We start from the raw sequence: 12,124 nt of genomic DNA, 5'->3' as shown, positions 1-12,124 counted from the left end.
TTCCGGTCACAGGTGCGGGGCAGTGAGGCCTCTGGGCCAGCTTAGGGTGGCGGCGTGTGGGACGGGCCCCTAGTGCAGGGCCACGAGGGCCGGGCCGGATTCTGGCCTCTGGGCGACAGGTGCCGTGGGACAGGTCCCTGAGACAGTGATCCCAGCAGCCTGAGGGCCGAGGGGCCTGGGTGGAGGCAGGTCAGCGCGTGGGGTCTTGAACCGTGAAGCCGTAAACTGAGATGAGGAGTGGGAGGGGAGGGCCCATCAGGGCAGGGCGGTCACAGGAAAGGGCTCCACAGGGCTCAGCGGCCAGGATTCTGGTGCCGGCCGGTGCTGCCCCTGACTTCGCGTGAGTCTTCCTCGGAGCCTCGGTCTGCTCGTCTGCGCAGCGGACACAGCGAACCTTGTGCCCCTCCCCCACTGCCCTTCCAACCGCCCCCGACCCTGAGCTGGGGAGCACACGTGTGGTCTGAGCCTTTGGCAAAGGCCGTGACCCTGGGGGGCGGGGATCCTCCTGCTCCCGCTAGCACGGGGCTTGGGGGTGGCAGTGAGGGGGAGCTGTAGCTTTTGAGGTTTCCACAACAACTGGGTCTGGATCTTCACAGGTCCCCCCCCCCCCAGTGCTGGGGTGCCCTGGTCCCCACCCTAGTTTGTCCAGGCCACCCCGCCCCCTCCCACTTGCTCAGGGCCCCGGAGGTCAGCAAGGCGGGTGGGAAACAAGCTGACTGGTACCACACGAAGTCCCACGGCCTGGGTGGCTCAGAGCGACAGAGATTTATTCTCCTAGTTCTAGAGCCGGAAGTCCTAAATCCAGGTGCCAGCGGGGCCACCGTTCCCCGTGATGGCTCTGGAGTAGGACCCTGCCTGCCTCTCCCTGCGGCCCCAGGCGCTCCTCGGCTTGTGGCCTCATTATCCTGGCTGCCCCCCTCTGCACATGGTCCCCAACCTCTGGGTCTGTTTTTTCCCTTCTGTCCCTTACAAGGACAGGTGGCCTCGGAGTTAGGGCCCACCCTGGTCCAGGATGGCCTCATCTCGAGCCTTAATTACACCTGGAAAGACCTATTTTCCAAATAAGGAAATAGGTCACATACTGAGGTTCTGAGTGGACGTAAATTTCGGGGAGACACTATTCAGTTCACCACATCCTCAGTGGGCCAGTCCTGGGCACTGTTATCAGGATGGCTTTGGACTCCTCTCGTGGGTGACGGAGGTCTGAAGTCAGTGATGGCACCGGGAGCTGGGGCAGGACCCCCGTCAGCTGGGCGCAGCCCCTACCCGACCTCATCTAGGATAGATGCCGGTCCTGCCCCAGGGGGCACGTCCTTCCCATCGTCTGGGTGAAAACCCAGGTCCAGGGAGGGGTGACTTCTGCGAAGTCCCCAGCTGGGAAGCTGCCGGCCACGCCAGGCCCCCAGGCTGGCCGGACCGTGTGGCCACCCCTCTCCTTCACGGCCCGGGCACTGAGCAGACAGCTTCACCTGATGCCTACGCCCAGGTCAGAGGGCGAAGCAGATGTGGGCCTCGTCCCCCGGGGCCTCGCAGGCCCCCGGAGGGTCAGGCCACCAGTGAGGGCCCAGAAACAAACGTGTCACGTCCCTCTGTGGCCCCAGGCTCAGAGCCGCCTGCCCGCGGCTGTTGCCAGAGTGGAGTTGAAGCGCCTTCGCTAGGATGCCGGGACCCCCACCCCCCCCCCCCCCTCCCAGCCTGGCCACAGCTGTTCCCGGAGCACAGGCCGCACCCTTATTGCAGAAAGAACACCAGCTTGGCCTTTTCCCGGAGGCCCCCACCCCACCCACACACGGCCTGGGTCCGGGGAAACCGAGGCCCCGCTCGTCTGGGCGAGGCCAGGTCACCCCACGCCCTCCCAGGTGGTCTCCTGGGGCAGCAGGGCTGGCGCCACCATCGCTGTGACTCTTATCTTGAGGCCACTGGAGACGGAAACGGCACATTCTTGAATCCTGTGATCACTTCCCAGGAGAGGCTCAGGCCCCGGGGACCCAGCCAAGCGAGGATGCGTCTCCTTGCTTTGCAAACAGCTGCCCAATCGGCTCCATCTGCCCACCGTCACCGGCCTGGCCGTGCAGGGTCCGAACGTGCCTGGGCGGGTGGGCAGGAGGGCAGGCGGTGGAGGCTGGGCTGCCTGGCCTTGAAGAGGACGGGGAGATGGGCGGGGGGGCAGGGGGAGGGAGGGGGCAGCCATCCCGCAGGCTGCGCCAATGAGGCTGGGCCGGCTGGCCTGGATACCCCTGCCAGGTCTCAGGCCATCACGGCCTCAGGAGGCATCTCCTGGGCCCGCAGCCCGGGGTAGGGGGCACTGCCCCCCAGGCTGGGGACTCTGAGAGAGGCATCCATCTGGCCACTCTTAGGCCGAGGGGCATACGTGGCAGGGCGGTGTGGCCAGGGCAAGAGAGGCTTCCTGGGCAGGTTAGTGGGGGAGGATTGATGCAAAAATGAGCACGGGGTAAGGGTGAGGGAGGGGAAAGAGAGGTCTGGCCAGGATGAACAGAAGTGTGGAGAGAAGGGTAAAGGAGGCAGGCAGGAGGTCCAGATATGTGTTCCCTTGGTGGGGGGCAACCCGCCCTTCACCTAGACCCCCAGAGCTGACTTCTGGTTCGTGCCCTCAACCCAGACACCCCTTGTCCCGCAATTCCAGTTCTGAATATTCCTTCCCCCGGGTGCCAGGGCCCTCCCCCACTCAGCCCTCCCCTGGTAGGACATCAGCCTCCCCCTCCCCCTAGCCCCCTCCTCCTCCCAGCCTCCCGGGCCTCCAGCCCCCGGACATCATCCACAGGAGGGAATCCCACCCCCCCCAGGTCCTAGACACCAGCCTCAGGGCCCACCCAGCACCCACGTGATGCTCACGTGGGCTGAGCTTTTCCTCTGCAGACCTTGCGCTGCCCGTTCCGGGAACACCTTCCCCTCCGCCTAAAGAGCTTCTGCTCCTGCATCCACACCCTATGCGGGCACCCCTCCTCCAGGAAGCCCTCTTACCACGGCAGGGGTAGGCTCTCAGAGCGCCCGTTTGTGTCGGCTTCCTCTTCCTGCCCACACCGGGCTGGGAGCCCTCAGGTCCTTGCCGAGGACCGGAGCCCCAGGTAGCCAGGGTGGGGAAAGTGGGATGGTAGCTGGCCCTGTGGGATGTTTCATTCATTCATTCATTCATTCACTATGGGTCTCCTGGTCTGGGCCAGGGCTGGGGTTCCAGCCCAGGAAGCAGAGAGTGGCCAAGTTCCTTCAGGGCTGGGCTGCTGAAGTGAGGCCACCAGAGCCCGGACAGCTGACAAATGGCCCTTCTGCAACGGTGGGGCGGCAGCTAATGATTCCCCATCTTTAATCAGGCCGGCTGGCAGGGTCCTTTCGATCCAGGTAAATGAGTACCTGGGGTCAGGGCTGGCTCTGGGAACCGGCCTTCCGGGACCACGGAGGGAGGCCCAAGGAAAACACACCCTGCACCCATTGTGGGCCCTCGGGGAGCTGGGGAGAAAGAACAACACCAGCCGGGGGCCGGCTTCCCAGCAGATGGCACGCCTGGGCCTCGCTGACCCGTGCACTCACCTCCTGCTCGTCCACCCCCTCCGCCCTTCAGCAAACACGCGCAGAGCTGGGTGCGAGCCCCAGGCTTTCGTTGAACAGCCAGCCATTTATTAAGCACCAACTACGTGCCAGGCCCTACCCCAGGCATGAGGGCAGGGCGTGGAGAGATGGAAGGGTGGGGATCTGCAATTAATAAGCACCTACTGTTGCTGGGCCTGGATCACCGCCGGGCTGGGTGCAATACCAGCTTGGCCACATGCTGCCCTGTGACCTGCACGCGGCAAGCCGCGCGGCTGAGCCTCGGCTTCCTCCTCCGCGCGTTGACCTGAAGGGTTGTGAGGCTTTAGTGAACCACGTTTGATAAACATCCGCCGTGTTCTGCCACGTTCTGGACACTCTCACTGGACCCTCATAAGGTCCTCTGCAGTAGGGACCTACGGTCAGCAGCCCCATTAAACGGACGAGGAGACGGAGGCTCAGGAAGGGGAGGCACTTAGGTGTGGTCGTACAGCGGGAAGTGGGGGAGCCCTGGAGGACGGGGGCAGGTGGGAGCGGGGACGCCCAGGCCCTGCGGGTGAGCACACTGGGCCCCCGCCCGGTCGCCCGCAGGTCCGGGAGGGCTGGGGGCGGGGCTCCCGGCCACGCCCGCACCAAGCCCCGCCCCGTCGCCCGCAGGTCCGGGAGGGCTGGGGGCGGGGCTCCCGGCCACGCCCGCACCAAGCCCCGCCCCGTCGCCCGCAGGTCCGGGAGGGCTGGGGGCGGGGCTCCCGGCCACGCCCACACCAAGCCCCGCCCGGTCGCCCGCAGGTGCCGCAGGGCTGGGGGCGGGGCGCCCGGGCCCGGCCACGCCCACGCTGAGCCCCGCCCTGTCGCCCGCAGGTCCTGGAGGAGCGCATGAAGCTGGAGTGCAAGTGCCACGGCGTGTCGGGCTCGTGCACCACCAAGACGTGCTGGACCACGCTGCCCAAGTTCCGCGAGGTGGGCCACCTGCTCAAGGAGAAGTACAACGCCGCGGTGCAGGTGGAGGTGGTGCGGGCCAGCCGCCTGCGGCAGCCCACCTTCCTGCGGATCAAGCAGCTGCGCAGCTACCAGAAGCCCATGGAGACGGACCTGGTGTACATCGAGAAGTCGCCCAACTACTGCGAGGAGGACGCGGCCACGGGCAGCGTGGGCACTCAGGGCCGCCTGTGCAACCGCACGTCGCCGGGCGCGGACGGCTGCGACACCATGTGCTGCGGCCGTGGCTACAACACCCACCAGTACACCAAGGTGTGGCAGTGCAACTGCAAGTTCCACTGGTGCTGCTTTGTCAAGTGCAACACCTGCAGCGAGCGCACCGAGGTCTTCACCTGCAAGTGAGCGCGCGCGCGCGCCCCCGCCGCCGGCACGCGCGCGCCCCCGCCCCCCCCTGCCCTGCTGGCTGCGGGGTGGGGGGCGGCGGGGAGCTCAGGGCGCGGGAGGGCTGCTCCCACCGGCGCCCCCTCGCTGCCCTCAGGGGCTCCTTCCCGCCTTTCTCGTCACTTCCTGTGGTCGAGCGATGCCCAGAGGGCAAGGCCGATGGCACCGGTGTCCCTGGTGGGGCGCCCAGCGAATTCTTGCTCTTTTCTCTGGGGAATTGAACCCCAAGGACACACGTCCTGGAAAGCGAAGTGACCACAAGACTCTGAGTGTCCCCCTCCCCCACCTTGTGGCACGGACATGGATGTGCCATGCCGGCTGACCACCCCCGCCCCCTCCCCGGGGGACTTTTTCCCTGGCCGCATCAGCCACAGGGCTTCCCCCCACCCCCCGGGTGGTCTGGGCAGATGCTGACACATTTATTTATGTTTTCTTAGTATCAGAAAAGGATTCTTAGCACTAAGGCATAGCCAGTCCTAACTCTGTACTCCGTGTTAGCGCATTCCCTTGTGGCCCTCTGCTCCCTGTCCCCGCCTCTCTAGACCCCAGGGAGCATCTCCGTGCCCAGCTCCCTCCTGGCCCTGCCCCGAGGGGGCCTCTGAGGGGAGCCACCGGCAGGGATCCTTCTTTTTAAAAAATCACATCAAACAAATCAAACTGTCACCTATGTCAAGTTCCAGGAGTGCTGTGTTCCCTCCCCGATGCTGTCACCCTCCCGGTCCCCCCTCCAGCCTGGCACCCAGTTTACAGAGCCCCCTGCCCCCCTGGAGCCAGCTGAAACCCTAGGACAGCAGTGTGCTGGTGGCGGTCTGGTGGGGTGGGGGTGGTTCGGGGCAGGGGGGGTGGGGTGCTGCCTTTGGCAGATGCGGACACTGAGGCCCAGAACGGCTCAAGAATTAGCCAGAGGCCCCGAGGCCGTGAGTGGAGGCTCCTGCCTTGGCTCGGGCATCCTGACCCCCCAGGCCAGGGCTCCTGACCCTGGAAGACCTACTCTGGGGACATCCAGGTTGGCATGAGACTGACCCCATGTTTTTGTGAAATCTGGCTGCTCCCCTCATCCCCTGCTGCCAGCCACACTGGGACCTGCACCCTCAGAGGTGCCTGCTGGGATTTCTCTAGTGGCCCCGTGCCCAGTCCTACTCCTTTGGCCCTGATCCCAATGCTGAGAAAACTTGGATCCACGAGGACACTTGGCCGGAGCTCCCCACCTGCTGCCCTCCAGACACCTCCCCCAGGGTCCCCCCATGCACACCCTCCTCTTAAAGTTCTCCCTGAAACCTGGGAGAGGAGGACGAGAAGGGTCCCGCTCAGTTCTGAACCACGGGCAGGGTGGGGAGGGGCCCAAACCCCGGGACTTGGGGCGATGCATCCTCTGCGAACATTCCCACCCTCCCCTGGGGAGTCTGAAGCCCAGAGGAGGTGAACCTGCCAGCAAGGGTGGAGTGCAGCTGGCTCCCGGTGTGCCCACCTCTGCTCCTGTGCCCTCCCCCACCCAAATATAGGGTATTTACTTGTAGAAACCTGTGGAAATGTGTCCTCAGGCAGCTGCCCGGCCAAGTGGGCGAGACATTGGCCAGGGGTGAGTGACACTGTCTGGGCCCTGGCGTCTACCCTGTTGTGCCCCTGATGATGCCAGGACACGCCATCGGCTGCTGTTCTGGGCACTTCCAGGCTGCCGTGAATGCCCCCGACCTGCGCAGCACCCCCTCCCCCGCCCCGCCTCCCCGGGTCCCGGGACACCACTGAGTCCACAGGCCCAGCACCTTCTGCCAAGGAACCTGGTTAACTTATATTGTTATATAGCGTTAAAGTGTCTATCATGTCTTTTAAATTATTGTGACCTACACTGGGTACTGGAGGGAGGGGACAGCCTCAAGCATTCCCCGGAGCCAGGCTCCTCCTCCTGCTTGAAACAGACTCTTGGGGCCTCCTGATGCCATTGAGTCACGCGCACTGTCCAGGCACCTCCGCTGAGACCCCGCCCTCCTTAACTGTCAGCAGCGACCCTTCCCTTGGGTGAACGGGGGTCGGCGCGGCCCGCGTGGGGCGGTGGCGGTCTGGGCACTGCGTGTCCCCGTAGCGCCTCCCACTTCGGGAGAGCTGCTGGGTTTCCGACGGGCTGTGTCTTGCCTTCCCTGGAGGGGAGCGCCCAGCTCCAATAAAGCTGGAATCAGAAGTGAGTGTGCGTGGAGCCCGTGCGACGCCCCTGCAGCTCTTGTCCCCGGGGGGTGGGGATGCGTGTGCTGTCCATTGAGGACCGGCCCTGAGCCTTAAGCCCCCTTGGCCCTCAGGTGCCCCCACCCTTCTGATTCCTTACCCCTTTTTGCAGGCTGGGCTGGCACGATGCCCACGTGTCTCCATTCTCAACACCTTTGCCCAGGTCCCAAGCGAGGCCTTGAGTCGCGCCGGCCTCCGGGCACCTTTGGGGCCACCACACCCAGCAAGGGCCACTGGTGGTGACCGGACATAGACCCGAGGCCTCTCTGGACAGTCCGGGCTCAGGATGTGAGGTCAGGAGGCCATGGGTCTGGTGCCAGAGCCAACTCATGGATCTGGGTGGGGGCTGTTCTTAGGAGAACCCCGGGGGGGAGGGTGGGCGCTTAGGAGTGGAGGACCCACAGCCAGGAGGCCCTGGCCCCATGTGTCTCCCCCTGTGTGTCTTTTCTTCTTCTGACCCCAGCCGGCCTCAGGACCCCTATGGATGCGTCAGTTGTGTCTGGTGGGGTTTGGTTCAGGTGCCCCCCGTGGGGTGCTCCTCGCCCTCTCCGGTCACGGGCAGGTGGCCCGAGGCCCCCGGCAGCCCCTGGCTGGCCACCAGGCTCTGCTGCTTCTCCCTAGAGGCCCGGGTGCCACCGGGCCTCAACACTGCGGTAACCGTGCGAGCACCGGAGGGATGAATGGCATTCCTGCCGAGGGCCGGAAGGCATGCGGCGGGGCCGGTTTGGCCGCTGCCCGCTGTCCCAGCAGCCTGGCATCGGGCGGAACCGCTGACCAAACAAGCCCCTTCCACGCTGTGCCCACCAGGGGCACAGCCTGGCCCTGGCCCCGGATCCCAGTGGAGAGGCCACCAGGTGGGCTTTCCGAGAAGGACGTGTTCCTGTGGGGCGTGGAGACTGGGAGGCCGACGGAAAACACCCTGGACTTGCAGCCCAAGCCCGTTCCTTCCTACTCGGGCGCGGACAGCTCCTAGGGTGGCCCCAGTGTCCTCATCTGAGGGCAGGAGGGGGCCCAGGCCAACACTCAGTGGTTGGGGGGGCCCGTGGGGCCCAGGCCCCGGGCTGGCTAGTTTGGCAGGAGGCCCCGGTTCCCTGCGAGACGGTAAGCAAATCCGCGGTGGTGGCTGCCTCGGAACGCCGGGGTCCGGCTACTCCCACAGGGCCAGGAATGAGGAAGGAGCTTCGAGAATGCCCCGGCCCCGGTGCCCAGACTGTACTTACTTCTTGGCCACGGTTCAACCCCAGCCCCGGCCTCCCAGGGCCGCCCGGCACATCCTCCGAGGGGCCCTGCCCGAGGCGTCGAGCCCACACCGCCCAGCCCGCCTGGGGGCCCACCTGACCCCCAGCCCGAGGCTCCGCCTCTGAGGCTGCGATTTCAGGAGCGTCCACAGGCAGCCCCCACCCTCCACCACGGTGGCTCATCACCATCGGGGTGACACCCCTGCCCCCTGGGCTCTGGCCACACTGCTCTTAGCTGGCCACGAAGCTTCCCGTCTCCCCACCTTCACCAGGGATGCTCCCTCTCCAGACCTGCCTGCCCGCTGTGCTCCAGGAAGGCAGAGTCACCCAACAGGAGCGAGTCACATGGGCTCCGCCGCGCGATGTGGGGACACTACCAGCCATTCATTCATTCCTTTCTCGCTCATTCCCTTGGTTCGGTGGTGCCGGAGGCTGGGTGCTGGGCTGGGCCCTGGGAACAGAGGTGGCTCGTGCCTGGCCTTGACCTCTAGGGACTCTGGCTCCTCACTTGGGTCTCCCGCCCTGAGCGGCAGCCTGTTCTCGAGGGCAGCTGCTGGCCGAGAGCCTAGGAGACAGGAAAGGGCTTTGGGCGGGTGCTTCCACAGCTCTGAGCCTCGGTTTTCCTCTCTAGAATGGGTACGGGGGAGCAGCTGTGCCAGCCAAGCCCGGCTCCCTCCTTCTCTGTGCGAAGGCTGCCCTTGCCCACACTCTGCTCGAGGGCTTTAGCAAGCCCAGGATCTCCCCCACTGCCCACCCCCAGGGCTGCCCAGGCTGTCCACCCAGCTGCTATCTGGTGGCCAGAGCTCGCAGGGGGCTGTGGCCCTGGCAGACAGAGGTTTGCTCCTTGGTGTGGCCTTCGGAGTCCTCCCTGATCCTCTGGCTCATCAACTACAGCCCATCTCCACCCACCTCCACACAAAGCCCCCTGCCCTGCGGGCAAGCCACCGGTCCCCAGAGCTCCCTATCACGCTCCACACCACCGCCTGTCCCTGCCCAGCCTCCGCTTCAGCTGTGCCCTCCGGCCGGGATGGCCTTTCTTCCCACGTCCCCGGCCCACATCCCCTCCTTCCCATAATGCCCACCTTCCCAGCAAGCTTGCTGGGGCTCCTGCCCTCTCCTTCACTCTCCATTCGGCTTTCACCCTGATGGACGGGCATGTCACTGTTGTGACTGTCCCTGCACCCCAGCAGGCCTAGGGTCCTGAGAAGCTCTGTGGAATATTGAACACCCCCCACCGTGCCAGACGCTGAGTGTGGTTCACAGGTAACCACAACCTTCACCCCTTCCCCACATGGGTCAGCGCTGGCTCCATTTTGCAGATGGGAAAACCTAGGCACAGAGAATCGAGTGTTCTGTCCAAGGTCACACAGCCAGCAGAGGCAGAATCAGGATTGGAATTCGTGTCCTCTGGGGTCTTCCTTCTACCCACCTCATCTCCCTCCTCTCATGAGGGGAAACTGAGGCCCTGGGATGTTGCCCAAGGCCGTACAGAGATGTGCGGGAAGGGAATGGCTGAGGCTAGTCCTGGGGAGGAGGTGAGGGCAATGCTCTGTCTTGAGGACAGAACAGGAAAGACGAGGCTGGAAGACAGCAGGCAGGATCTGGATTAGACATCTGGGTGAACTTCCCAACGCCCAGAGCTGGGAGGCAGGCGGGCTGGGGAAGAGAGGCGAGTGGGGCTGTCGCTCTTTGCACTCAGGCAAACAGGAAAAGTGCGAGTTCCCCTGAGCGGAGCAGTCAGGACCGCTCCCGGGAGGCACCAAGCCAGGAACAGGGCCGCCAGGAGCCGGGAAGTTCAGCTGGATGTCAGCCTGGGTCTCGCCCACTGCTGTCCCGGTCCCTTTCCCTCCTCTGGGTCTGAGCTTGCGCCCACCTTCCTTCTCTGGGATGCCGCCTGCCTGCCCATTGTGTCCTTGGTCTTCAGGGCCCGGGGACTCAGCAGCCTGGCCTGGGCATCCCGGGGTCTTGCAGTCTAGGAAGGCCCAAGAGGGTTGTAGGCTTGGGACCCACAGCAGTGCCCAGCAGAGGCCTGGGCGGTGGGCGGGTGGTTGGCAAATACTGGGGCTCAGGGCTCTCTTACCGTGCGCCCTGGGCAAGCACTGCTTCCCAGGGCCCCAGGGGTGAACAGCACCCAGGTCAGAACTGCCTGGCCGGCTGCCCCGGCTGGCCCTTCCCCGTGTGATCTGGGCCTCACGCCTCTCTGGGCACAGCTGGAATCCCACAGCCATCTGGGACCTTGTAGAAAGGAAAGCCCTCACGGCCTTGCAAGGAAGCAGCCCAGGAGCCCCCTGCCTGAGCCACTGGTGCGGGGCCACCGCTGACGCCATTCTGCTGGCTCGGCCTGTGTGGGCTGGGGGGGTGGTTTGCTCAAGGCCCCTCCCCTGGTTTCTGGCTCAAACCCTCACTTCTGGCTCCTGAGCCCCTGGCTTTTCCACCAAGCAGGACAGGGTACGACGTCCATCCACTCAGACGCCCCTCCGTTCCCTCGCCCCTCGTTGCTGGGCTCCTCAGTGCCCAGAGCTCAGCTAGGTGTTGAGGGCTTCCGGAGCTGAACGGGCGATGAGGTCTTCTCCTAATCAGCACCCAGAATGGCGGATGGAACGGTGAACAAACGGGCCTTGTCAGCCCCCCATACCCAAGGCTGCCATGGAGGGGAGTGGGGTCTGGAGGGCAACGGAGTGTGGAACCCGGCCTTGGGTGGACCTTGGGGTGGTCAGCAAAGGCTTCCTGGGGGAGCTGGCATCCAGGCTGGGCCCCAGAAGAAACGGGATGGAAGGAAGGAGGTGGGAAGGATGCAGAAGGGAAAGAGACGCTTCGGGCACAGGAACGGAGGCCAGGGGGGCTCTCGTGGGTCCCGGGGTAACTGTGTGGACAGCGGAGCATGGGGTTTGGGGGTGCCGGGCAGCGAGGAGAACAGAGCTTGAAGGGCTACCCCATGCCCGATAGGGTTCCAGGACCCTCTGGAAGGCACTTGAGCCTCACGGTTTCCAGCATTTGACAGGAGCATTCCCGGCCCCCCTTCTTCTTGTGGCCAACACGGTCTCGTGCCTTCTGGGCAAAGGCCCGCATGCCAGCTGGCTTCTCTGACACCCAGGCTGCTGTTTGGAGCCCCTGTTTTCCAGTGGGAAAGTGTCTCAAATGAGACTCCTCGGGCCGCGAAGGGTGCGGGGAGCGAGGGCTGACATTGCCGGCCCTCCATCCAGGTCCCTTTGCTGGGCTCGGGGGCCAGGGCTCTTGGTTACCAAGGCTTTGCCAGGCCTTGGGCTGTTTTCTGAGGTCCCACCAGCTTAATGAAAACATTCGAGGACGGGCCTCCATGGGCCTCCTCTGGGCCTCAGTTGCTCTATTTGGACTCTGGTGGATCCCAGGGTCCTTGTCAGAGCCAGGAAGAGCCCCGTCTGGGTGAGCACTGGGCAGGCCGCCCCCCAGGCTCCCCGTGCCTGCCCTCTCTGGGCTAACAAGGCCGCACCAGGACCCCGAGCTTCTCCTTGTCGACCAACCTGGGAGGGAGCGCCCTGCTTACTGACGGAGTGGGGGCAGACTTGTCAACATGTCCTATCAGGGGCCTGGGCGTGGGCGGGCTGTTTCACACCTGCTTCCCAGGAAAGAGAGATCAATGAAATCTCAATGACAAGGACTCTAGGAGAGGGAGGGCCGTGGTTGGTGGCCACATATCTGAGTCACCAAGACTGTCTCCAGAGCTGGGAGAGTGCCCATTAGAGGGAGGGACATCTCAAAGGGCCTGT

General features: G+C 64.8%; 1 protein-coding gene across 2 annotated transcripts in view; it reads left to right on the top strand.

The window, feature by feature from the left end:
* Positions 1–4,912, top strand: part of WNT7B (Wnt family member 7B) — a 47,046-nt gene extending 42,134 nt beyond the window's left edge. For both annotated transcript variants that reach the window (XM_042944684.1, XM_042944685.1), the window contains exon 4: positions 4,405–4,912. In XM_042944684.1, the coding sequence (XP_042800618.1) occupies positions 4,405–4,884 (480 nt within the window). In that variant the 3' untranslated portion in view covers positions 4,885–4,912. The remainder of the gene's footprint in view (positions 1–4,404) is intronic.
* Positions 4,913–12,124: the final 7,212 nt, after the last annotated feature.

This window comes from Panthera leo, chromosome B4 (genome assembly GCF_018350215.1).
Source record: "Panthera leo isolate Ple1 chromosome B4, P.leo_Ple1_pat1.1, whole genome shotgun sequence".
NCBI classification, from domain to species: Eukaryota; Metazoa; Chordata; class Mammalia; order Carnivora; family Felidae; genus Panthera; species Panthera leo.
Note: the sequence above shows the minus strand (reverse complement) of the source record. Positions and strands in the feature narration are given on the sequence as shown.